General features: G+C 41.6%; 1 protein-coding gene across 1 annotated transcript in view; it reads right to left on the bottom strand.

The window, feature by feature from the left end:
* Positions 1-357: 357 nt before the first annotated feature.
* The window catches only part of NYAP2 (neuronal tyrosine-phosphorylated phosphoinositide-3-kinase adaptor 2), a 119044-nt gene continuing 91524 nt past the window's right edge, over positions 358-27877 (bottom strand). The window contains exons 5-6 of the mRNA XM_009325060.1: positions 9234-9446; positions 358-488 (exon numbers count right to left, since the gene is read on the bottom strand). Coding sequence (XP_009323335.1) covers positions 358-488; positions 9234-9446 — 344 coding nt within the window. The remainder of the gene's footprint in view (positions 489-9233; positions 9447-27877) is intronic.

The raw sequence follows: 27877 nt of genomic DNA, 5'->3' as shown, positions 1-27877 counted from the left end.
AAGACATTTAAAAGAAATTTACATAAAAACATAGATTAAATTTATCAAAGTTTGATAAATTTTTAAGACAGTAAAAAAGTACAGAAAACATGAAAAAATAAAAAAAACAGCCAATTGATACAGTACAGTTTTACTACATTTATATTACAGAACGAAGACAGAAAAGGATACAAGGAATTAAGAGCAAAGAATATTCTACTGGCTGTGGCCAGTGGAATTTCATTGCCAATGAGAGATGCGCACACACAGATGCACGCACACGCACAGAAAATAAAGACGAAAACCAAAAAAATCATTTACTGTAACAAATGACAGACACAGAGGTGAGAAACATTTGGCATGTTGCAGCACATGAAGTCATTCACGATTGGCTAACGATGGTACCTGGCTCGGCTGAAGATCACTGGCTTGCCTGAGCGGAGTAACGGATGGAGGAGGCACACCTGATGTGGACGCAGACCGACCTAATCTGCAACTTGCTTTAGGCTCTGCGAAGGAAGAGAGAAGAAGGTACATCAGTGAACAGGAGGTGGGTTACTGCCGCAGTAAACTGAAACATGGTGGACCCGGGATTCCCTTGAAACGGAGACTCCAGGCTTGGTTTCTAGTTCAAGTCTTGGGCATTTGGCTGAATCATGAACAGAAGTTGAGGTCAGAAGAAGGGGGATTAAGACAGAACCCACCCCATGTCCTGGCCTCTTTCCTCTAGCATCTCTGAAGCTGAAGTATAGACCATAAAACAGCAGACAGACAGGAAGCATATAAAGGAAACCTTCTTGTTGCTCCCCCCCCAGCGCCTTTTTCTACTCCTCATAAAATACAGCGGTGATTAAGGGAGTTACAGCAGCTTCTGTTTTCATCTCTCCATGCCAGAGCTGAGGGAGATGGTAGCCCAAAGACTGATTGCACTGATGGAAAGCGTGAAATGCCAGAAAATGAAGAAGGGAGTGTATAAAAGTGGTGAGGGTACTGTCGCACTTGGGGATTTGGAACGACACCAAAAGTACTCAGAAATCTGATGTTAATGACAGTGAATTGAGAGACAGAAAGTAGGAAGGAGAGAAATCAGAACATCAACAGCGGCAAATTCTGAAGTCAGTTCCCCAGAATCAAGGCGATTACAGAAGTAGAGGTTGCCTTGAGACAAAGCTCTATTCAAGAGAAGAACTGCGCAGAAATTACAGCGTTATTTCATTTTCCTTCTGCTGTTGTACATGGAGGCATTTCTCAGAAGGCTCCCCATTGATTTCCAGCGCATGCTACTAACTGTTAACATACCGACATGAAGGTGACCATGCAGCTCGGGAGTCCTGGATGAAGGTTTTTGTGTCTGAGCCATGCTGACACCAGTGTGCTACCCCGGTGTTCAGCACCCCACATCTGGTCTAGAAGAAACTATCTTTTCCTGAGAAAAAAGGTCTGCCTGTTTCTGCCGAAGAAAAATATTTGTCCCTACCTTTCCTGTTTATGGCTGAGGAAACATCTCTCAGCCCATGACTTTTGGCTCAGATGAATGTGTTCATTCTCCTCATGTTTTATAAGCCTTCCTCCCAACCCTGCACCTGTCTCTTTTATTTAGTGGGCAAACACTGAGACCGTGGACATTTGCACTCGGCAGACACCCTTTGTACAGTAACAGACTCTTTATTTTAGCATTGATAGTACTGCTTTACCATGAATAACAAGTAACTATAATAATACCATGCCTCCTTACAACGGGTTTAAAGAATTCCTCCTATTCAATCTCATGTTTTCAAGAAGAGAGGAAGGACCTATGCCTTGTGCAATCCTGGTTTAGCAAGTTTGCCTTTGAAGCACACGTTTTCTCACATATCTTTTGCTTGTGTCTCTCAAATGTATTTTCTCGTGCCTCATTTACACCGCTGCTTTGTCTGTGTTTGTTTTATACTAATAGCTCTATTTCCTTCGTGGATCTCTAGTATCATCGCTAGCCACTGGCTGGGCCATTGTTTGAAAGGAACAAGATGTCCATCACTAGCACGTCCTTAAGGTCACTTGGCACATCTTGGAAACTTGGGGACAGCTGGCACATTACGCCACCTACCAGCAACATAATGAAATGCACTCTTCCAATCTCACTGATGCTTTTTCATTGTCACCTTAAATGCTTATTTTCCTCGGATGTTTCAGAATTCAATGGGGTATGGAGAAGAGCTATCCACTTAAGCTGGAGCACTTAGACCAATGAAAGCATCTGTACGGGTGAATATTCATCAACTAAATATTAATAGGTTGGTTAACATCCAGCTGGCTGAGCAGCAAAAATATTTATGCTGTTCGACGAATGCATTATTCAATTCACTCGTTCCTAGTTAGTCTGTAAACATACCACGAGTCAACACAGCAATAAGCGTGCAGAAGGGAGCAGACCGATCTCCCCCATAACCTCGCATTTTGTACATAATCTGTTGTTTTGCTTTTTTTGGACTTGGGCAGTTATTCTGAAGGTTTGATTAGGTTTGTTTTTGTTCTGATTTCACACTGTCTGCGTGCCAGATTTCTGACTGTTTCTTTCAGTAATATAGAGATAATAATGGATCGCATGTCTGTTCCCTCCTGGAATTTTGCTGGGGTTTCAGACAGGACAAGAATTGGGGTTTTTTTGGTTGTTTTTCCCTACTGCTAAATAGAGACTGTTTTTGCTGTGACAAGCAGAGTCAGACACCCAGCATGTAAAAAACTCCAAGGCACTGTCTGCCATTGCTTCTGAATTGTTTTCTTTGCTTTGGGAAAGCAGAGAGAAGTGTCATAATTTCCAATTTGGATATATGTGCAACAACAGGAGATTACCATTTCCTTGCCAAAGAGACTCCTTTCATCTGGCATCAAAGAAGTAAAACCTATCACACAGAGATGAAGTATTAGTTACTTTATCTCCCTGTAATATATGTTACAGTATTAAGGAAACTATTGCGATTTCCATGGTGATCCTCACCAAAAGAGGTTTCAGAGACGGCTCCATCTAGCTTTTTTTTCAAGTTCAGGAAGTTGGGTTATGCAGTGAAAGGGAAATGTTTTGTTGGGTTTTTTTAATAGCCATTCCATGGGTCTCAGTGGGAATATTTTTAGACCAAATAAATACTCTATTCTACTGTAATTAGTGCTCTGAGTAACATCTTCACACTGCACACTACTGCGGGGAAAAAATATCCATAAATGGTCTGTTGCACAAGTGATGCCCAACTCACTGCTCTGTATTCTGCAGCATGTTATTTTTCAGCTGTGGACAGCTTATTCGCTGTACTGGGGCTGAGTGGATTTTGATCACCTCAAAATAATAATGATCACTTCAAATAATAACTTCTGCTTTGGGCTATCTAAAAAGTAGTAAGAGGTCTTATTGCATAATTATGTCTGCCGTCCAGTGACTTTCAGTATCTTTACCTCTTGCTTTTCAGGTCTTAAATGCTCATTTCAGCTTGTCTGCAAGGCCTGCGTGTTGATACCGATTCTGGTTCTGGATTGAAAATGGGTTTTCCTATTTACTGCTGAGAATCTCAAAGGAAGAATAACTTCTGCCAGCAAAACTCAGGGACAGTTTCTAGTGTTTCATTCGTGTTTATCTCATGTGGACGATATTGAGACAGCTCAGTATTAACATCTGAAATGAGTAGTCTTGAGACTTCTTGAGAAGTCCCCTTTGTGACAGTAATGCATGGTGTGGAGCAGTTTTATCAGCCAGCCTGATAAGCACATAGGGAAGGCTCTGTAGATATCTGTCCTCTGAGGAGGACCCATTTGCTCAGGGTCCATGATAACGCAAGCTAAAATACATCTAGCTCCATACTGATAAAGTTAGCACGGCACCCCGTCTCTGCACTGTGCTTCACTTCACTGTGCGGGTGGATCCTCTGGTTCTAAATCAAACCTGCCTGAAAGAGGGTTCCAGAGACTCCACTCCGAACACGGGACCTTCTCTGCATCCACAGCTAGGGGCCTTTTGACACTGCTGTAAGCCACCCAAATGCTGACAAAGGCTAACAGCCTACTGCCAAGCTAGGGAACTCACAGGCATATGTCTAAGTGCTTTACTGGACTGGGGCCAGGGGATGCAGTGCACTTGAGTAGCCATTAGAGACACCCGTTGCAATCGGTGGGCAGCATGAGGTTTGAATTCAGCAGATTGTTCGGGGGAGCTAGAGAGCTGCATAACATATTTAGTTACGTTATGCACAAAAATGTTCGTAAGATTCAGTTGCTATATTTAACTGATGAAACTTTGGTGGTATTACTTTGCACAGCTTCAGATGACGCATCCATCAACGCTGTGCCATATTACGAAAAACGCACTGCTCGCTAAGCGCCTGAACCACCTCCAGGAGCCGGGTGCAGATGCAGTGTAATGCTGGTAGGGGATGGCGGGTCAGCTGTGTCTCAGTCATCTGTTTTGTCACCCACAGCAGCCACAACACTCCCAAAAATGCTAGTGGTTGGGACCACAGCCACCTTAGCACGAAGTAAACCCACGCAAGTAGTCAGCTGCAATGGGACCGGCATTACCGGACTCTCAGGTTTAAGCTGAGTCCTGACAATGCCAGTAGGCTTACACATGGTCATAAGCAAGCAGGCAGCTCCAAAGGACAGCATTAAGGATGAGAATCTTAGGAGAGACTATCCAACACAGAAATAGAGGCTTTCCAATCACAAATGGGATTGCTTTAAAATTGCATACTTAATTACGTATTTAAGCACTCACATAAATGACCCGTTTTCCAAAAGTGCAAGTGCTGTCATCATAACTAAAGATGTAGCAGCTTGGCTGGCAGCATTTGGGGCAGGGGGTGTTGTTGGATTTTCCTCAACAAAGCAGAGTGCTGAAATGCGACAAGTTTGTATGGAAATATTTTTGATCAGTTTTATACCAATGTGCTATAGTTTTCTATATTCTCCAGAAATACAACAGCTCTGCATGATTTTTATTTCTGGATCTTAATGGGAAGAGTTCTTTTATTCATCCAAGGAAGCCTTCATTCTGCCTATCCTAATCTTAATTCAAAAAAATACTCTGGCTGTCACTTACATTGGAGAAGCTTCTTATCCTGTCACAGTCTCTTCTTTGCACATGAAAAGAGAAATATTGCTTATTTGCTACAGCTGCCAAGAAGCACGTTTTGAATTAAACAAGGCGATGTGACAGGCTGAGAGTAATCACATGCAAAAAAGAAAAAAAATAAAGAAGAAAAAGAAAACATGCATACTGGAAAAACTAATCACACCTATTATCATCATACTGGCCTGGCCATGTTGGTCTCCTACAAAGAGATGAGTAAGCTGAAACATAACTTGAAATTATGAAACCTTAAGGTGGAATAAACTATATAGTATTCTGTCACTTAAAAAAAAAGTATTTAGGACTTCACCCGCAGAAGCCACTTAGTGCTGAAATAGCACAGCAGCATGTCAAACTGAACTGTTTTCATAAAGGGCACTGAACCTGTGGAACTCAGTGTTACTAGATATGCATAGGTCAAAAGCTTAGCAGGACTCAAAACCAAGTCAGGTAATGAGAAAACCCATGTCTGTACTAGATGGGGTATGCTTTAAATTAAGATTTGTTCCGAACTGTCTATGTTCGCAGGTCTATGTCAATGACTGAGGCAATGAGGTAAGGAATTATCATGTCCTACTGGCAGTGTTTTTTCCTTAAAATTTCTTGCTATTTTTCTCTGAAGCTTCGGCACAGGCTACTGTCAGTCTTGGGGCTCTGGATCAAAAAGACAATTGTGCATTGTTCCAAATAGCTGTAACGCCACTGCTGCAGAGAGCAACGTGCACTTCTACAGTCAGGCCCTGTGACTGCGTGATCCTACACCCTGAAGATCACACACCTGGCTCGTGGTGCACTGGCTTGATGCCCTTAGTGTACAGCTCCCAGTACCGCTCATTTTACTTTAGGTAACAGGCGCTGCTAGGGGAGAGCTCGTGTGAGGAGAACATGGATGACCAGTGTAGGCAAGGTCTGGAAGCATCGCATCCTGGGCTGGACCTTGTTGGGCAGGCTGCCCAGTAACATGTACCTCCAGCATTAAGTTGCCTTCACTTGGAGAATCCTTGAGGATTTGGTAGCACAGTGATACTCTGATATTGCCTGTGAGGAGAAAATTTAGGGGTTGGTGGGAGTACTCAGCTGTCTGAGTGAAGCAGCCCCAGCTAGCATGAATTGATACTCTGCCGCTACTCCCTTCTTGTACCAATGAATGCGTCTTGCAACTTGGGCTTCGCAGGCATTGCTCCATTCCCAAAGAGCTTGAACTTAACTATTCATTACTTTTGCAAATCCACAATGCTAGCCAGTAACTCCAGTGAAGGGTGGGCATTTGCTCCCTTCCTGATTATCTACAATGTTTTCAGCTAGAATACTAATGGGCTGGCTGAGCGACAAGCTGATGGTGATTCAAAAACAGGACACAACAAGAGTAGAGTATCTGAGATTTAAAAGGCAGCGCAGTGCCTGTCTCTAGCAGCAGGTGGCAATGCAAAATGCTTCATGGTTGCAGTTAGGAAAAAAGCAGCAACATTCCAGAAAATACTCTTCAAAGCTCCTGGAGTGAAGTTATCACAGCCTTCTGTTTCACAGATCTCGTTTGGCTGTTCGCTACAATTGCCCTGACTTTCCTAAATGCCAGCATGCCCCCAAACCACTTACACTGCTTTCCATAAGAAACGATAGGACGGCGAGAAACTGAAAGTGGCCTTGACAAATTACGTGACAGATGAGAGAACAATCAGGCATTACAGACAGTGATACCCACGCGCACCTGACAGGCCAGGCTCATTTGAACAAAATGACCAGAAAGCTCAAGCTTCTGTTTGGAGATGGCTCATTCCCCCTCTCATCTTACTAGCAGGTGCAGAGATGGGGAGAACCCACAAAAAATGAGTACTCTCACTCAGGTATCTGCTCAGATCACTCCAGTTCCTAGTTAATCTGTGCCTCAGCAGAGCTGCCTGTTGAGCACACATGAGAAGTCCTTTCACATCCTTTCTGTTTTACAGCAGAGCAATTCAACCCCATTCTCTTTAAATTATTCCAACACTGCCCTAATAAATGCCTGTACCAGTGTGAATGAGGAGGTAGGCAGCAAACTGTGGTGTTTCAAGGACATGTCCCCACAAAAAAAAGCAGCCTTTTTTCTCTTATCTATGATGTTGGAAAGAGAGCAACAGCAACGATGACTGTACTGGGGACTGCCCTGATTTTACTTGGTCCTGTGGTAAATCTAAGTTGTAAATTCCTAGCACAGAATTACTTCATCTCCTTGACTCCAGAAAGCATTTGTATCCATACAGATGTATTAAATCTCTCTTCTTGTATTCTGTTACAGTTCTAATTTAATTGCAAAGAATGAACTGTTACAGTTCATGTACAAGTTCATTGAGGAGAACTGTGTACAGCATTTTGAATGCAATGCCCCACCGATTAAAGGTAAAACATGTTGCTCAGGCAACAGCTAGAGACACGGGAAAAAATATTCATGGCAGATGAGAGGCAATATTCATCAAATGAAATGTCATAAAAACTGCAGGGAAAGAAAAATCATAATCAGCTCTCAGATTTTAATCATAAAAAAGGAGTAAAAATTCAGCCAATAAAATATTTCCATAATTTTTCTTTGACAGTCCTAGCTATGTACGACAAAATCACAGTTAACTAAATCAAGGCATGATTCAACAACTATTACAGTTTGCTGATGCCAAATGAACATTGAGGCCAACATGTTTTGTCTGCTTTTGGAGATCGACCAACTCTTTAAAATAAAACTGATGCAGGAAGGTTGGACAGAAGTGCTATATTTTGCTAAGAACTTACTCTTTAATTTTCATTTCTCTTCCATTCTGCTCTGTACTGTCATCTCGCAGAACTGAAAAGGTTGGTACACACCTTTGGTCTAATTATCAGATGTCCCGGTACTTTGATGTGGTACCTTTAAACCCACCCTTTTACCTGCATTAGCACAGATGACGCTTTAATACATCGGGAACAGAATTTTTAACAAAGCTATGAGCTAATCTGGAAAATTCCTACCTACCAGGATGCTTTGTGAGAACAGACAAATAAGCAAAAAGCAGTAACACCCAAATAACCTGTGCTAGAGTTATGAGATTTGCAGGGAAGTCACTTTTGCTGCCCCAGGAAGGACTGTTTGTGGGGTCTGTAGCAAGAAAACCTGGACCACATGATTGCTGCAAATGATACGTCACATCAGCAAAGCCTATTCAAGTTATATACTGAGTTTCAGGTGTCATTTCCAGCAACGCAGGGAAAATGTGAGTCCCGTTATCACACAGGAAAGCGATGCCTTGGGCGAGGGGCGAGCATCTCTGCTAGCTCGGCACTGTAAAGACTCATCTCTGCCACCAACCGCCCAGCAGATGTCTCGTGCAGGAATAATTTCCTTGTTTGAGTAGCTCATTCATGGTCTTATGCTTACTGCACATTGACCGTGAGGCTCCAGTACTATATATGCCAACTGTTTTTAAAGTGGGTATTTTTCACAATCCACCCAATAAGCAATGAAGTTACTCTTTTAAGAGAACAGTCAAATCTCAAAAAGTAACAATGCAGTGCTTATGCCAGGCTTATACATATCTGTTTATAGATGTCCGATCATGTTACCGGTTTTGTTTGTCTTAGTCAATTTATAAACAAGGCTGTATTATTTTTCATGGTTTATGGCAATTCACTGTTTTATGTATATAAAACTTGCTGAATGAAATGGATAGGTATGAACTTGAGACTTCTGAAATCCATAGTCGCTTTTCTAGAAATTTATGTACAAGCATAAAGCAAAGGCTGCCTGTGTCCACTCACTGTGCATATCAATAAGACAGCCTTGTTTCTGCACAGCGTGTTTTTGTTGCTGTATGTGATACCTGAATTTATGAACTTCTCTCTGAGGTGCCATCCTGGGGGTGTCTTTGCCATAGTGTCCCTTTTCAACGTCAAGTGGCATTCCTTACTTCTTTTAAAATAGACGAATGGCATGTTTACATGCTTATATTACCTGCCCCCATCCCAACCCTGTTCCAGCACAGAGCACAAGCAGACAGCACAATGCTTATCAGTGCAGCAGTCAATGGGCAGGGCAGATTCTAGAAGATATTTGGAAGTCTAAAGAATCCGGATGCTTACCTACATCTGTGTATCTTTAGAGATCCTTCAGCTCACAAGGAGATTCATGAGATCTTCCCCGCTCTGCTACTTGACGTACCTGAGCTGTTGCTTCCAGCCAACATGGTTGGACTGACAGAGGATCTCCCCAGCCTGCTGGACACCACGGGCGGGCCTGGCGTTCCATCCCATTCCTGAGCTTTCCCTGGCTCCCTGGAGGAAGCTGTCCCGTGATGGCCTCCCCTCTCTTTGTTTTCCAGCTTTGGTAGTGGTTCAGTGCTGTGACTTCTGATCTTCAGCTCATCTAGTGGTTCTACAAAATACACAAGTGCACATTTCATTAGAGAGTGTCTGCTAATTACCCACATCATATAACAATCGTTTGCTCAATATTCCATATATACCAATCATAAATCTTTTCAGTGCAATTTATATCACGGTTTTACCGTCTAGGCCTAAAACCTATAGTTTATGTAGGTTTCAATACACTTTTTAATTATTAAAACCATACACAATGCAGCAGATGGATAAAATGTAACTTTTCTGTTACAACTTCTATATGCCAGGAAAATATTTTTGAAAATGGTATCCTACCAAATTATGCTTTTATTAATGATTTATGGAAATACTTGAATTCTTGTCAGCTGTCATTTCATTGGGAACAAGTTCTTCTTCAGGCACTTTCTAAGGAAGCTCTCTCCTAAGGCAATATTGTGCAAGCAACGTATCTGTACTCCTCATAAGCTCTAATAAAAAGCACACAATCCACAAAACTGTCCAGTGTTAATATTTTGGGTGTGCCCAGCACCGTAACCTAGGGAATAAAATTTCACTTGGTTGGAAAATCCTTGGAGTCAGAAAATGACTTTCTGTTTGCAACACCATGAGTCAATATAAGGAGGAGAAATTCAAAAAACAATTGAATGATTTTTCAAGTGAAGCAGTGATGTCTGCTGTCTTCATGGCTGGTGATTTTCTGTTCTTTTCTCGAGACCCTCATTTCTTTTCTTGCAGGTTGAGCAATGCATGGAGAAACAATTCATTCCTCATCTTTTCCATCTGTAGCTCTGAAAAATTCACACAAAAAACTAGATACAGAAGAAACACTAGATTGCTTTTAGTTGTAATAGCTAATTACTGTGCTAAGTCAGTTACTCAAAGCTTGCTGAACTGTTAGCCTCCTTTTAGCAAAAAAAAAAAAAAAAAATCCCTCTCAGTTTGGAATTTTATACCTCATATTTAAGTCCAAAGACATCCTTACGTGATACTCTCAGTTCTAGTCACAGAGGTTTATAAATCAAACCCCTGATGTACCTTAATTTCTGTATGTATCTACAGTCTTAGAATTCACCTTTGATAGAGATGGACACTCTTCCCTTGAGCCCTGTCTCAAAATCTCTTTGTGGCTACAAGAGACATTACAAGATTTGGGAGAGGCAAGCAAAGGGAAAACGCCAGGAGCCATTCGCAGGCAGGAGATGACAACAGCTCCCCAGGGGACCCATATGTGGAACGGCATTGGCCTGGCTGTGCAGGACTGCCAGAAATGCACCGGCAAAATTTGTCTCAGCAGCCGCTTCCTCTCCCAATTATCCCCGTGGCCAGGAACTGGGACTATCCAACAGGAATTGCCACTCAGATGATACAGTCCCAGAAAAAGAACCACATTCAAACCACTTTAATTTGTCTGTGGCTCAAAAACCCACACACTGCTGTTTACCCTTGCCACAGCAAACGGCGGAAGATGCAATATTAGGTATCTGCGCGGTATGGCAGAGACCCCCCCTATGCACAACAGTAACAAAATCTCATGTGGTTTTTGAGTTCTTTGACGTTCCAGTCTGCAGATGAACTTGATGAGCAACAACACAGTCAGCCTGAAGTTTTCTCAATGAAACGTCATATAAGAAACACGTAAAAATATCTAACTGGATGTGCAGTGCAATATGTAATCATTAGTGTATTTCATGAATCGCTATCAATTAATAGTAAAAATTAATGTTAAGGATATCATACCACAACCTTCAAGATGTTTTTTTTTTTTAATTACTCACAGTAGCAACATTCCATGAGAAAACGATAAAACGACCCCGGTTTAGCAAGTCTCATAAATAGGATTCAGTGATATTTTATGTGACAAAGACCTTCAAAAATCAAACCTCTGCCTTGAACTTTTAGGTCACTTACCTACTTTAATGTATGCAAAAAGACACTGAAATGAAAATCCAAACAGTTTGTTTTTCCTAGTCGGTAACCCCAGCAGGGTACAGGGTTGAATAACAGTCTGTATCAATGTAACATGACATCTGCCTTTCAGGGACCTTTGCTATGAAATGTCTGTAACACAGCTCTGTCTGTGGCTGCGTAGAGAGACTTGCTAATACAAAGAGCCGTGCAAAGAGGTGTAGAGCCCAAATTATAACTGGATTTGAACTGTTTCATTATCAACAAAAATGCTCCTGTATTTTTTCTGAGCATTGATCTATCAAAAATAATGATGTACTTTTTCACGTAACAGATACATGCCATCACATCTGATTTTTTTATAACAACAATTCAATAACCAATAACATTCACTTCTTTCAGATACTACTTATCTGGGAAAAGGAAAGATACGAACAAAGTTTCAAAATCCTTCGGAAATGCACGCAATCCTCTTTCCCACCAATACAGGATGCTGTCTAGATTGCAGCTCTTCCTTTCCAGCAAAATGAAGAGAAAGCCAAAAGAATAGAACATGCTTTTAAAAAGTCAGAATCTGGCCCTGCAAGCGCCCCACCAACTTAATGCATCATTCAATAGATTTAATTTACTGTGTCATTCAGCTGCTACTGGAAATGCTGTGATTACCTTAGCGAAAACCTTCTCTGCGTGTGCCTCATTGACACTACTTGAACACCACCCCTTGAAATTTCACACGTTCGTGCAGTCAGCCCTCAGTTGCAGTGGAAACACTCCGGTTGAGTGTGGAGCTAAGGATTTATCCACTTCAGTTTACTTAACAGAGAAGCATTTGTACTTGTTGCCTGATAAAAATTATTTGTGTGTTCTTAGTTTTATTATCAGCTGAATCAAAGCACAGCAGTTCTCTGCAACCAGCTGGAAACTATGGAAATATTCAGACTAAATACAGATTTGGCTTACAGTCTACTTCTTTATAAGGTGTAGAAAATCAGTTTTCGGCTGGCTGTCTAGACTTCATAAATTTACATTCCGCTCTCCTTTCTTGGAGATTTTCAGTTCTCAGTTTATCTGAAAAGTAATATATCCTAAAAATGAAAAGCATGTTGAATCAGATTATAATGTCATGCAACCCATAACAGAGCCTGAATCATTATTATTTGGTGATCACTATCAGTAACATTGATAAACAGTCAGAAAAACACGTCAGTGTTTTATATCGTTTTCTGTAATATTACTTTCCTGCTCACATGCAAATACATAAAAAATGAAAAAAAAAAATTGAATGCCTTACTTTTGCTCAAATATTTTGGGGAGGATTTTAGAATAATTTCAGCTTCCTTAATAAATGTCAATGGGAATCATACTCAAATTCAATTAAAAAAAAAATCACTGTGCTAGTTCTTGCTCGATTGAAAGAGTACCTCAGTTCTAATGTGCCTGTGACAGCTCCAGAAATGCAGAACACTCCCCTCCCAGGTCACAGCACATTACTGGGACCTTTTGTTGACTGTCCCAGTCACTTGGATGTTTTGATACCGTCAACTACTCCCTGCTGCAAATGCAGCTCCACGGAGCAAGCTCAGTGGCACACATTATTCTGTCTCATAAAAGCACGTTCATTGCTCCACGTTTTCGCTCCTGCAGTCAGGCACGAGGCATTGGCAGAAAGCAGAACCAGCGTGTAGCTGCCGGCTATGGTTACCTATGGGGTGGTGACCTTATCATCGACTGAAAATCAAACCAGTATATTTTAAACAGGGCAACCCTTTATAAAAGCTACAGCAGGATTTAAATGGCCACTTTATCCGCATTGATCCCATACTGAAAACATGAACTCTAACCAGTCATACATATATTCTGCTGAAAGGTAGCAGTAGCTGCTGCACAGCTTTTTTTTTTATTATTTATTCGGGAAGTGCAGAAACACAGATGGGATCTAAGTTACCTCATGCTGTTAAAAACCTTAATTTGGAGTTAGGAGATATTGAAGCTCAGTGTTATGCTGGGAGCTCGCTCAATCATGTGATGGCCAGAGGCAAATCTTTTCACAGTCAAGTGCTGTATTTTGAAAGCTGAAGTTATTATGGAAAGCATCTTTATTGTTCAATAATTCGTAAGCCAAAATAGTACATACAAATACAAACTTCAAAAAATAATTCACCGCGTCAAATATTTATGGATACAGTTGGTTGAACTGCCATAAAGGCATTCAAATGTTTCAAGCACTTCCAGGTGTCATTGTATTTCAATATTCAAAGATATGCGTTTTTCTTATTGATTTCACCTGAATCTCAGGCTTTTACATTTCGAGAATAAGATGGTGGCTAAAATCTCATAGAGAGAACATATTTTACAAATACGTACATGTACAACTTCCCCTCTATGAAAGGTTCCCTAATAGCTGCGCACAAGGCAAGGCTGGCACGTGACCTGTGGTACTGGAAAACTCATAAATGCTAAAGAAAGTGAGAAACAAACGGAGTCAGTCAGTTGTAACTTGGACCAAAGCCAGCTGAAAAATACAGCTATGGAAAACATCTTACCTGAAAAGCTATCATTGAAATGAATATATACTCTGTGGCCGGTCTGCCCCTCTGCTCTTAAGCACAAATTAACTTCAGGTCCTGGTGGCTTCTTAGTGTAATGCTAAGTGATAAACAGCAGAACCTTTGGGAGGGGGTTTGGGGGAAGGAAAAAAAGCAGTTGTCTTAAGGAACTTAAAATGAGGGTTGCTCTGCCATCTCTCTCAGCTGTGAACTGAAATGTATAAGCTAATCATCCACGCGTTATTCACTTTTTTTTTGTGTGTGTTTGTTATAAACCTAAATAAATAATCATAGAATCGTTTAGGTTGGAAAAGACCTTTAAGATCATCAAGTCCAACCATTAACCCAGCACTGCCGATACATCACTCTAGGCAGAACTCGCATGCTGTGGGAAGTCACTGGTACTACTCACCGGGTCTAAAATTCAGCATATGCATACAGGTGTAAAGCAAAGTAAGTCACTTGGGATGGGGTTTAGATGTGAATCAGAACTCCCGATCTCCTCCAGCCCCGACACGTCGGACCTCACCTCGTACGGCCGCAGGGCTGGCACGGACCTGGCCAAGGGAGCAGGAGCGCAGAGCATCCCCAAGGGCACACCTGGCCATCAGGAGGGGTGGAGACATGGGATTAGACTGCAGCCAGCACGTGTGGGTGATGATCAGAGCTACCAGAGATACGTCCCGGGCTTCAGCTCCTACCCTCGTACCTGGGGCAGAGCTGCTGAGCTGGCAGCAGCCCTGCTCAGCGAGCCATACCTAACCCAAGGTCCTGAGCCGGGGAAAGGCCAGGCACAGCTCCACCAGTGTCCCATGTAACACCGCCAGCATGACAGCAGCACGCGCCCATCCGCTACAGACTGACCACTTCCACGGACATCGGATGTAGAGCAACACTAAGCCCTTGAGGGAATCCCACAGTTTCTTCTTTCTGCACACCAGGGATTTTTATTTACCTTTATTACATATTTAAAAATTAGAGCTGCCTTTTAATGGCTTTCTTGATGTGTGGTGGTTTGTCTGATCTGCACAGCTGTAAATTTATCCCAACCTCTCCCAAAGAAAACTAATAGGCTATTAATACCACATGCAAGAAACATGGATAATGCTCAGTGCTTAAGCCATGTTTCCCAAAAAATAGGAGTATATTACACTGCCAGTGAAAGCCATTTCCTCACCTTTATCAGCTATGGTGGTTTGTCTATTCTGACTTCATCTGCTTGCTAATTAAGCAGAAGTTTGCTTTGCGTATCAATTTTTAATACCCCTTTTTTACAGTTAAGTGAGAGTTGCAGCAGCCAGCTTGTTCAATTAAAAGCAGCTCTGACCTAGTTCCATGCAAAATCAATAGAAAGCCTGAAAGAGTCTCACAAACCATCTAACATTTAAGGAGACATGGCTGAAATGCTTCTCAGTGTTCCCTGAGCACATGTTTCTGTGAGCAGCGTAGGGTTTGTTTTCTTTTGTTTTATACGATGAAATCCAGTGGAGAGCACGTCTGCCTGCTACAGACCTGCAAAGATCAGCTCTGCCTGCTGCAGACAGCAAAGGGAGGGGAAGGAGGGATTGCTGAAGAAATGCGTTTGGTTCATTTTCTGTGGCTATCCCAAAGCTGCTAAGTGGGCAATCCTGGCTAGGAAAACAAGATAGGAAAAGAAAAAGCCCACACTGCAATTAATTGAAGACTAACAGAAGAAGGGATAGATTTATATCAAAAGATGATCCAAAGTTTTAGAATAAAAATATTCAATGAAAATTATGAGTGTTGTAATCTGGTTGACTAGAATAGAAGAGACTAGAATAGAAATCTTTAAGTTTCAATAAACTTCAGCTGGCATTATCAGTCACTTTAAAAATGAGATTTTTAAAAATTCTGCATGGTAAGAAATACATTTAACATTGTTCGATGTCCTAGAGTAAGAGGAAAAATCCTCTTGTATATTCATGATTGACTGAAATACAGGAGAACCTGCTTTTAGTCTTACATAAGGAGAGCCAATTGATCCAAGATTATTATATTTTGGCATATATTACAGAAGTGATGACAATATAATACGTCCTGTTTCCAACAGGGCCATCATTATTTCATAATGATTTCTTCCAATACTGCGCTTGGTCTTTCACGTGTGCCTATTCTGCTGGATATCACACCTCGCAGCCTGAGCCTTTGACTGAAAAGGCCACATCTGGAAGATACGCATTGTTCAGATGTATTACCAACGCAAATGGAAAGCAACTCTCACCATTAAATCAAACAGCGTTCTTGGAAAGGACGTTCTTTTGGCACTCCAGTAATAGGTTTGCTATTTTCCTCAGACCAGTCACAATTGCATAATTAAGCAGAACACTTTATTCTCTGATGTTCACTGCGTATTTTTCTTTTATTTTCCTTTCAGAGCTGGTGAAGTTGGGAATTGGTGACTTGCACTTAGGAGAACCTCAACAGAAGCCTCTGTGTTCCCCAGTGCCTTCTTGGGCAAAAACCTAAGTACAGCAAGTCAAAGGGAATTCTGCCATTGGCTTCAACAGAGCAAGGGTTTTCCTTCCAGCAGTTATTATTTAGGGCTGGCCAGCTACGCTGATTCACATGAATGTATAGCATAGTTGATACTGGTGAGCTGCAAACATTTCTCTTACATAGTTTGTGCACCCAGATCTCTTGCACCAGATCTCCTCCACGTTCATTCTCTTATTGAGGTTCTTAAATATACAGACTTCATGTTTGGATGAGGAAAACGATGGTTTGATGGGCACTGCACGTGTTCTAGCACAGTATGGCAAGAAATCAGAAGGCAAGGGTGAGCCAAAAAAGCTAAAATATACAGACACTAAGAAAAATGTTTTTGTAGAAAGTTCATGACCTTAAGTTTCAAAGCTTCACTTCAAAAATATCAATCTTTCATACAGTGCTGAGTATATTAAACTTGTCAACATTTTTTGGTCAAGTTTTCTGCTGAAAAACAGCTTTTGAACTATATCAGCAGTTTGAATGCAGAGTTTTTCCATTGTTTGACCACTTTCATTTCTTCTAAAGTATACGTCTTCATCCAGATTCAGTAGTAAATGAGAATATGTTGTTAGTCAAAAAAATGCAGAGATAGTAATGGACACTGGTTGTGAAAACAGTGGGGACAGAAACCCTCACTCTCATATTTTCACATAAAAAAATCAATTAGAAAGTTGGAGTGAAAATAAATTCTTTCCCGGCTATTTTGTCTGTATTTTAACTACCTTTATGAATAACGCTTTTATTAATGCTTTTCTCTTTATTGACTTCATTAATGAATGAGAAAATTTGCCTTTCATTATCAGAACAAGTGTCCCATTTGTACAGCTCTCCTTCTACCACGGTACGTTAGCAGTAAAAGGGAGTCCTGACGTTGTCTTAACATTGGCCCTACCTGAATTTTGCTCTCAGTTTTACAAAGCCAGGCACAAGCGTACGGGCTTTTCTATGCAGCCTCTGTGCCCAGCCTAGCTGGGTCAGGGTCCCAGGCACTATTTGCTCTGCAAGTTAATGCTCAAGGTTTCTCCTGATTACAGAATGAAACCCCTATGTCATCCTGTCTTTCTTTGCCTTTTAACAGTCAATCATTTTAGGCCCTCCCCGCTTTCTAATTAGAAGTTTCATTTCGTGAACTGGTTTTACTCTTGCTAGCTAAGCAACTGCTAAGCTATGACAGCACAGACTTCAGATCCTGAGGAAATAAGTAGAATTGCAGATGGCCTTATACAGCTCCGGCTGATGCCTGTGCTTGTAAGACGTTACTATTATTGCTTTCACAAATGTGCAGAGCAGCTAGTGTGGCTGGCACAAGCGTCTCTGTATGTGTTACAGCACATATAAATTAAATAGAAATTATGCAAACATTGCCCGAGCAGTAAAACAGCTATAGATTTCCTGGAAGAAGGTACTTTTTGAGTTATGAATTTAAGTCACACAAAAATAAAGTAATTTCCATCTCCAGCAAAATTAAACGCGCAGCTTCTCTTTTTCAGGTGAGTAGTTACAAGAACAATAGCTCTCCTTACTCATTCTTAAATGCCAGATAAAGTGCTAATTGCATGTTCCTGTTTTAACAAAAAAATAATTATTAGGGATGGATAATTCTGTTCAGAGGAGTAAAAGTAACCTGAACCTTCACATAAAATCAAATGTAAATGAACCTGATTTTTTAATATGCGTTATTATCCTGACAATTACTTCCTCAATGTTCCTGTACTTCTCACCTTATCTATACCTAGCATGTTTGTACATCCCTACAGTTTCATGGTTCAATATTTGAATCAATGTTACATGTATAACCCAAATAAAGCTATTTCTAGCTCTTTGATTTCTCTTGTTACTGATAGACTCCTGGAAGGTCCAGAGAAAACTTAAGGAGAAGCATATCCACCTTTTCTCAGTTAAGAGTCTAAAACTTTTTATCAGAATATTATGGGTAGATTAGATAATACACTGACAAAAATGTGTAGCGTATCATGCGGTCATCCACTATTTTTTCTTAGTCTTCATATTATTCACTGCTACACTCTGGATGCCTAAGTGCCTTGGTTTGCAGAGTGGTTTTGCAAGGAACAGCAGCCTCAGACAAGGAGAGGACCCCTCTTGCCATAATTTATAATGGGATCCCCCGAAGTATATCCTATCTCATACTTCAAGGACCTTTGGATTGGGCCTTTAATGATGGGGTTTAAGAATTGAGTTCACTCTGCCAGGAATCAAATCAGACATGCCAGAAAAAGTATGTTTTTTAAAAATGGATATATAAACTACTTAGCCCAAAAAATGGTCAGTCTTTGTTACACAGATCAGTAAGATAAAGGCATTTTAAGAAATATCAGGAGGAGAAATAGCAGTCAGAAGTATTGGAAGATTTTAGAACTGAGGGAGGAAACCTTGTTCTTTCCTTTATTCTCCCCAAAGTTCCCACTCTTAAAATGTTACTTCTCTTAAAATCACAGAGCTTCTATAGCTAGAGCTGTGTCACTGTAAGTACAGATAAGGCATTTAATTAAACTCCATCTCTTGTAAAGATGCAATGACAGCAGCTCAAGAGAGCATGAAACCCGGTTTCAGATCATAAGCCGGCATGCAAAAGACTTTCATTTAACAACAATCTCGAGCAGCTCCTCTGGCTATGATGTGGATATTCCAGTTTCTGCAAAAAAAGTAGATTTTTTTTTTGCAAAACTGTTTTTTCACTCACGATGAATTTTGGGGAAACAGTTATGTTCTGCTCTCTTTGAACTTGCACAGTATTTCACCTTCCTAAAGCTCACAGTCCTTGGCTTCCTGGTGGTGGTGTGGTCTGGGGCACGTTGGCTATTTTTCCTAAACAAAACCGTGATCTCCTTCCCTGTGATTTAGTTTAAGCAGACAGACTTAAGTGCTACCTCTAGATACCTACCTGTGGAACATGTCAAATCTGGTTCAAAGTGCTTTATGAACATTGTGCTGCTTCTTAAAAATAAACACAATAAATGTCCTACTAACTGTCTCTAGTTTTAGGATTTAACAAACAAAAATGCACTTGAATCCTAATGCAAAGAAAATCTGATTCTTAACTCAGAAAAAAATGTAGTTTAGGGTCCAGTGCTGGGTTATAATGACAAGCTCTGAAAGATCTAGCAGCTGCCTTGAAAAGGGAGCCCTGTACTGCCAAAGCCAAAGGCAGGAGCACCAGCTGGTCCCACCCTGAAAGTCGTCGCTTCGGCCAGGCAGCTGAGCCAACCCACCGAAAGATGCACTACAGTCCCCAGCCACTGGTTTGATCTACATTCTCATGAGCTTGCTTTCTCCCTTTCATAAAGCTAACATGCACAGGTATCTTTTTCACATCTGAACTGCAATTCCTGCTTAAAACTGCTAACTCTCCAATTGCTGCGACACATGATACGATTTTAGTAAGATACTCTACAAAAGTCCTACAACCCAAAGCTGACGCCAGAGGTTTCCCCCAGCAAGAGGCTCCATATTATTTTCAAATAAATTATCTCCAACTGACACCGGGCACATCTATGTTCAATACAACCATTCACTGTTCTAGCAGACAGAAATAAAGCATGGCTCCCTATCAAATCCAGAAGCCCCAGGGAGGAGGACACCGATGGGATGGTTGGGACAGCCACCCACCCCGGGTGCCACAGCTGGCACCCCGGGTGCCCTCTGGGCACGTCCTCTCAAACCTCTGGCACCGCCAGCCCGGCCGGCTTCATTGAACGCGGCTGCGCCAACTTCCTGAGTAGAAGCTACGTAAATAGAACTGCACCATTCCTTTAAATCAAAGTAGTTCGATTCCTACCCTCCTTTTTTTTTTTTTTTCCTTAGTTCTTTTACAAAAGGAGGACCCTGATACCCTACACTGATACCACCTTCCCTAAAAAACACAGTGAGAAATTTTAAGCAATTTTAGCTTTTTCGTTGAAGGTAATATATGCTTACGGAAAACATCACCAGATTAAGCATTTCTTACCATTATTACTGAGCACCCACAAATTGGTCGTAAATCGTGTGGTCCTGTTTGAAACAAAAAGACAATAAACGCTCCAATTCACCGTCCTGCTGTATGACTACACCATTCTGAATACAAGCTGTTCTAGTCACAAAGGACACATTTATTTTCTTGAAGCCAGAGACACAGATGGAGTAGCTCTCCCGATTTCAAATAAGAGGCGCTGATTTATAAGTGCTGAGGATTTGGCCTAAATGTCAAGATATTTCTCTGTCTTAGAAAGCTCTGTCCGGAGGGGGGGGAGGGGGGAAAAAAAAAATCAATGGCACTTAAAACTCAGAACCTATTATCATTATCCACGTCCTTAAGTGCTTTACATGTTACTTTGCTTATTCACAACACAGTGAAGTAGGTGCCGGTAACTGAATTTAAGGCTTTTTTTTTCCCTTTATTTTTAACAACTTTCAGACAACTCACATCTTCCTGTACGTTAAACCTAAAGAGAAAATGTCTTTTTCGATCCTTTACCTGAAACCATCTTTTACTTGAAATCTAACAAAAAGAGAATAGCTTTATCTCTTTTTTTTTTTACCTCTTACGAGTTTATTTCTTCTTCCTAAAAAGAAATGTTGATTAAATTGCTAACCAGAAATTCTATCAAGCAGTCAAGTAATATAAACAGAAGGAATAAATAAATCCATATACATCAATCAGAACCAGCAGCTGTTTCCAGAAAAACCTGAGCAATTATTTATGAAATTATGTCTTCCTCAATGCTTCTGTATACCGTCACAATCCCAGGAGGACCTGATTTTCTGATGAGCCTAAATTGCTGAATTAGAAGAGGAGACAACGTCATGGTACCAATTAGCAAAACCACTGCATATCATCTCAAAATGCGTGTTTTCTATTTTAATAACTGCACGCAACAAAGCCATTCCTTCAGCTTAAAAATGGAGGGGACATCCCACCCGTTAGCGACTTGAACGACTAAATGCCCTTAAAATAGACATACTCGCTTTTGTGTGGAAGCAGCAAGGCAACAAACGACATAGCGTGCGTTTCAATCAAGGAAGGGATACCTACCGATTCATCCGTTCCAAACAAGTTCTCAAACCCGGCGTGATCCTTGGTGCCGAGAAAGAACTGAATTACTGGCACGCAATGCAAAACGGGGCAGCGATGGCGTAGCTACGGCAGGGGATCAGCACCCAGGGACGTGCAAGCTGCCACTGAGCCGCCGTGCATCCTTTCACACATTTCTTCTTCGTACCTTTGCTTCTCAGCTCGCTCTTTCCCACTTAGAGTAAACCTAGGTGAAACGTTGGTTTCCTGCCTTTTGCGTGCTTAGCTGAATGCCCTTACTGCCACGTTATGATTTTTCTTTCCAGTTATTTCCTGGGATTGTTAATTGGGGAACACACGTCAGCTTCAACAAGTAAGAGGATCCAGCTGATCTGGATCAAAATATTTAGTCCAGTGCCCACCTCTTTTCGCTAGGGGAGCTGAGGATTACTGGTGAAGGACAACAACAGGTATGGCTGAAGCAGCACTCAAGACCACTCGACTGCAAAATGAATCTTGTCTTTTCCCAAAAGCTTGGTGCCTGAAGGATGCTGACCACATCTGGTCATCCCCATGTTTACACTTCAGCCATTTTCAGTTCCGTCTCACAGCATCGCACACTCACCCCAACAGGCACGTCCCTTAGTGAAGGGCAGAGTTTGAGACACCTAACCGACACCAGCAGACCAGACAGCTCATGACCTTTGCACGTGCAGGTGTACACAGCTCTTGCCCTGAATATGCACTCACAAGTGAGCACTTGAAGAAAGCACTTCTGATGCTGCAACTCCTCAGCTTGCTTGTATCTCGATAGATAGCAATTGACAGGCAAGGACGGAGCCTTCTCCAGGCTTTAACTGAATGCAATTAACTGTGGTAAGACCGTATCCTTCCAGTGGTGAACCAGTGTCATTCTCTTCAAAGCTGGTGTTCTCTTACCCTCTATTCCTTTTCCTCCGGCACTTCCCCCTGCTCCCTCCTCTAAGTCTTTTCTTTCAGATCTCCTTTCAAGACTGTCAAACGAGACACGACTGCTGTGATCACCTCATCTAATCTCATACATATCATGGGTAATCAGACCAGAAAAGCTAACTTCTAGTGAAACAGCTGCTTCACCTGTGACGGAGAAGCCAATATACCTCTGGCTCAAATGTTCAGGAGTAACTTCAGTTATGCAGTATTGTTTCTGTAAAGCTGTAGCTATCTCATTAGTCTGAACACAGCATTCATACTGCGTGCAATCAATTGCTACGATGCAGAAAAGGGCTGGAGAGTTAGGCTGACATCCCTTTATATAAAACTCCAGAAAATATATTAACCTAGAGGTTAGAAATGATGTAGGCTTCCAAATTTCAGTCTCTGATACTGACTCTCAGCTATGCTGTAGCTGAGCAATTATAGCAGAGTAGCTATAATACTTTTTATGGCCAGCCTAGTCTTGCAGGCAAGCTCTTCCTCTTCAGAATACCAGAGACTGAGCAGGTATCCAAATGAGAAGGTATGCACAGTTCAATGGCATACCAAGTCCACCCTCCTTAGGCCAGCATTTTTCAGCCTAACTCCATTAGAAATACATAAGCTGAAATCCTGCCCTGTCTGTCCGTGTCCCTCATCCCGTGTTTAATGCACAGAGGTGGAGGTTAACCAACCAACCAGACCCATGTGGGGTGAATTTTCACTTGACTCATTTCCCAAACTCTCTTTTCCAACACACTGCTCTATCTAACAGGAAACCCAAAGCTGCTTTCCAGCTCCCTGGAAAGCACCAGCATTAAAAAAAAAAAAAAAGTAAGTAAAAATTTCCACTCTAACTCCACGATTTCTTCACGGGAGGGTCCCAGCTGCCTGAAATCAGCATGAGCTCCTTTTTAAGCAGTTGAGCCACTTCTGCACCCCTCCCCACACTATTTGACAGCTTATAATAAAATGTTTTAGATTCCTAATGCAGTGAGTACCAGCCAGGAACAGGAAATGTTAATAATTATCCCGATTTTCAATCACTTTAACTGAATTTTCAAAGTAGCATGTTCACAACTTTCCTCCCTATATGAGACTAGAAGCTGAAGAGTGAAACTCTCCGTAGGCGAAAGCCAAAGCAGCTACGAAGCCCTGCAGAGCAGCTAAGGAAAAGAGCAATGAGCTGCTGTGCATCACATGTCCTGATCTCACACCTCGTGCACAGAATCAGGGCACACAGCGGAGGTAACTATTATGTTGTGCGGTTCATTAAGACGAATATCTGCAATACTTGCTCAAAACAGGCGCGAAGTTCCTGGGAAATTATGAGGAAACAGAAGCCTTGACAAGTGGAAACAACCAATGCACAAACAGAAAGGGCTGGTCCGGGCAAGGGTTTACAGGACCATTTCACCCAGAAAAAATGTACTGCTTTGAAGTGAGTGCAGTTCAGATGCACACCAGTAGCTTCTCTGTTTTGCTTTTTAGGATGTGGGTATGCCTATAGGCACATGACTTCAGTTCTATATTTTCACAGAGTACAGCGCGTTTCTATGGTGCAGAAAAGACAGAGGCAGCAAATACAGCTCCAGAAAATCTGAAGACCATTCCGTCCCTTTCTCCTTCCATAATTCCTCCTTACTGAAGGACACAGTGCGTATGCTAAAAGCAAAGGGAATGTGTCATTCGACACAGCTGGATTGAGCGCTCATACTTAAACACCTTCCAACTGTATTAGAAAAGGACACGCTGCAGCAGCCCAAGGACACCGGGCAGTGTTGGTACCCTTTAAGTAGTTTTCATCTAACCTCTGAGGACTGACTTTATATTTCAGAGGGGTCTGCCAAGTGTTAGGGCACACCACCGTGTTATCCCACACAAAAGCAGGAAGGGTTAAAAAACAGTCAATGACAATTAATAATACCTATCTTTTCCACTCTTTCACATTTTTCATGCTCTACATCTTTCTTCAGTTTTCCGTAGGGGTTCCCTCCATCTTTCTGCCTCTCTTTGTGATCATCTTTCACCAATCTTTTCATTTCTGATTTGGCCTTACAATTTATTTTTCTTTGTTCTTTTCTCCCCACCTTCCTAATTGTGCTGTAATGCATATTTAAGATGCTAACAGCACACAAGAGGGTTTTTAGAAGAACACAGCACAATAAGTGAGCTGCTTACAAAATCCAGATACGTACATCACAGCTGCAGCCGGTGGATGCTGAGTGCACTCAGCGACATGTCTGGGGCTTCAGCGGAAGCTCATATCCTCAGAAAACGCAGCCCTGAGGTGACAGTCTCCTTAGTATCACTGATTTATCCCAATTTCCCACTAATGCAATTCCAGTGAACTCTATGGGAATAAAATGGAGGGGGATAAAAAAGTAAAAATAGCAGAAGAGTAAAGAAAATAATACAGAAAGTCTACAAGGGCAGCTTTGCACGTGTATTAAAGCTGTTGACTGGAAATAAGGTTTGTGCAGTCCCCCTCCTCAGAAAGAAACCCACTCAAAAATGCCACAAATTAAAAGCCAGCAAATACATTCTGAGTTTGGACTCAGATGCCAAATTTCCACAAAGTCAGTTGCAGTAATAACAATAAAGATGAGAGAGAATTTTCTCTGTAACTGCTGCAATATTTTCCAAATACACTCAGCTGAATATAAAATTTAGTGTTGTGCTATTTTTTGTTGAGCAGCATATGGCAGTGAGAGCTTCAGACAAGTCACAGAGGGCTGAGTCTTGGAGGATTCAATGAAAAAGTTGCTTGAGATGTGCTCAGAATATTTTAGAAGTGAATATTCTTAGTTTCCTAGCATGATTTTGTAAGAGTCTTATAACTTCTTTTTTTTTTGGTGTTTATTACCCTCTAGATTCCGGAAATCTTTCTGTATGCTGAGAGCAAATTACACTGAAGTGACAACTATAAAACCATGGCAGTCCCAGTTAGTCCTATGCTATGCATTTGCTCTCCCATAGCTTAAAAAAAATAATCCATAACTGTTTGAGTACCTTAGGCTTCCAGTGTGATTTGCAGGAGCAAGATTTATTTAACAGATCGTATGATTAGTCCAGACTACGCTATCTATCAACACATATCATCACAGCATGTAAATGTGACAGTCTGGTCAGATTCTACATTCAAATCCCACAATTTAGATTCTTTATGGTGGATCATTTTAATGTAGAATTGCAAGACATAAAATGCTAGACCTTTATGTGTTTTCTATAAATCTTAGTGTCTTCTACTTCTGTAGTATCTGAGAACAAGTCTGGTTCTCGCTCAGTGCAGTAATCCCACAGGATTAAATCCTACTGTAAATACCAGACAAATCACAATCAGATTAGATGGGCAGTCTGTTCATTTACTCAACAACAGCTGCACTCCAGAGTCTTTTCACCACTGGTGTCTATTTATAACATGAATGTTTTGTCCTTAAAGTAAATGAACACAGTTTCTATTTCATATCTCTCGTCTTACCATTCGTGACCAATAAGGAGCACATTTCTACTTCCTAAGAAGCAAGCAGAATGCTCCTTGAGAGGCCAAGAAGAAAGCTGTTCTTGGTACAGATCTGCAGGGCAAGATTTATTTTAAATTTATCAGTGAAAAGTCCCTTGAAAGGTCTGCATTCAATTTCAGTCAAGTGGAATGTAGAGACTATCTTTCTGGAGGTAGGTATGAGACAGCAGCACAGATTTGCTGCAATTTCCCAGGACTTACCACATTCGCTGCAGGAATTTCTATAGGTTTCAAACCTGGTACTTCTGCCTACATCGGTGAGCATAAAACCATCCAACTTAGGAAGCTCACCAGGTAGATCTGGTGTAGCATGGGGTTTACAGGGGATTTCTGCTCACTTATGAATAAGAAGCATGTTTAATAATGTTCAATATTCTCTGCATTTTGCCAAAATCTCCCTACCACTTCACTGCAATCATTTATAAATGTCACATCACATCCCTCATAATTGTTCCCAGTTCAAGAATCGTCTTGCCTTTTAGGTACAAACTTGCTTCCACCCAGCACACAAATCTGGCGTTATTGTATTTTTATTACTGTAATCACTTAGTGAAACCCTACTGAATCATGGAGCTAAGACTTTCATAAAATAGTATTTATGATTGCAGGCCACAAAAATATTAAAGCCAAATTAAGCAAACTGCTGCACCAACTCGTATTCTCAGTATCCTGCTAACTCCATTCTCACCTCCACCTTCTGATTTCAGAGTCATTATTCCTGATTTGCACAGAGATAAATAAGAATAAAAGTGCTGAGGCTGGGGCAGTGGAGTCCATGAACCAGGAGGAATGCTCTGTATGCCGACCCAAACCGTTGCCGCCAAGCTTCTCCATACTTACACGTTTGCACGTACTCACTCAGCTGCAGAGGTGCGAGGCAGGCAACCTCTGCCCATGAAAACCCAGAGGGGGTGTTCTTGTGAGCCCCCGAGCGTGCCCCAAAGTGATGTGACCACACTGCAATGAGTAATGTAACAGAGCGGCACAAACACAACCGGAAAGGCAGTGCAGCATTCACTTCTCTTCCGTAGCGATATGGTAGCCTGGAAACCAGAACACCTTCCTTTATCGGGTGGAAACCAGCGTAGTTCATCACATCGTATTTAATATGTTACAGCTGCCAAACAGGTATAATATAGCACTTACGCAAACATAAGATCAGCTGTTCTCCAAAGAGAGCTTTTCCATTAGGCAGGTGTCAAGAATTCAAAGTCATAAACTGATTTTGCTGAAGTTGGAGGAGAAAGTGTACTGAGCCCACTTTGCACTCTGACGAAAGGTGTTATGGCTACCTTCCACTGCACGACGTTGTCTTTGGCACCACTCAACGGGAATGTTTTTGCAACAGAAATGCTGGTGCCAGGTTCTGCTTTCACTCACGCCTGTGACTCCTGCTGATTTCATGAGGAGTCTCCATATTTCACTAGCTCAGAAATAGGTGTACGTTGTGTAAACCTGAATGCGTATGGGACAACGATTTTATGATACGGCATACGGAAAGTCAATATTGGCTTAAGGTTTTCCCGCACAACTTCCTCCCGTGCTTTTCTCTGTGTGTGGGTAATGCGTTACAGGTCATGCTGGTTTTCAGCTCAATTCACAGTGTGGCCTCCCAACCAGTCACAGCTGAAAGAGACACTCTGTGGCACAGTACGGAAAGAGGCAGTGGGAAGGAGAGGAATGGCTTAAGCTGGCACCTCTGGTTGCCATCATGCACGCCGTGATCCCTGGCCAAGTTAGGGGCGATCAATGGATCTCTGCCAAAAAACAACTACTGTTTCGTTATTTTGCCACAAGCTGCTCAGACAATTACTGTGTCTTAGCATCCATCAAGAAAGGAAGGATGTGCCATGGTGGAAAGATCCCAGCTCCCACGGGACCCTTACAACTGTGGAAAACTTAATGAAAACTGACTCCTTTTGCAAGACCAAGCCAGGAATTGTACTTCTGTAGTGCAGTATGCATACTTACAAATCTTTAAAATACAACAATATGAAGACTAAAGCAATTTTAACAAT

The sequence above is a fragment of the Pygoscelis adeliae genome, unplaced genomic scaffold, assembly GCF_000699105.1.
Source record: "Pygoscelis adeliae isolate BGI_AS28 unplaced genomic scaffold, ASM69910v1 Scaffold155, whole genome shotgun sequence".
Lineage (NCBI taxonomy): Eukaryota > Metazoa > Chordata > Aves > Sphenisciformes > Spheniscidae > Pygoscelis > Pygoscelis adeliae.
This window is presented reverse-complemented; position numbering and strand designations above follow the sequence as displayed.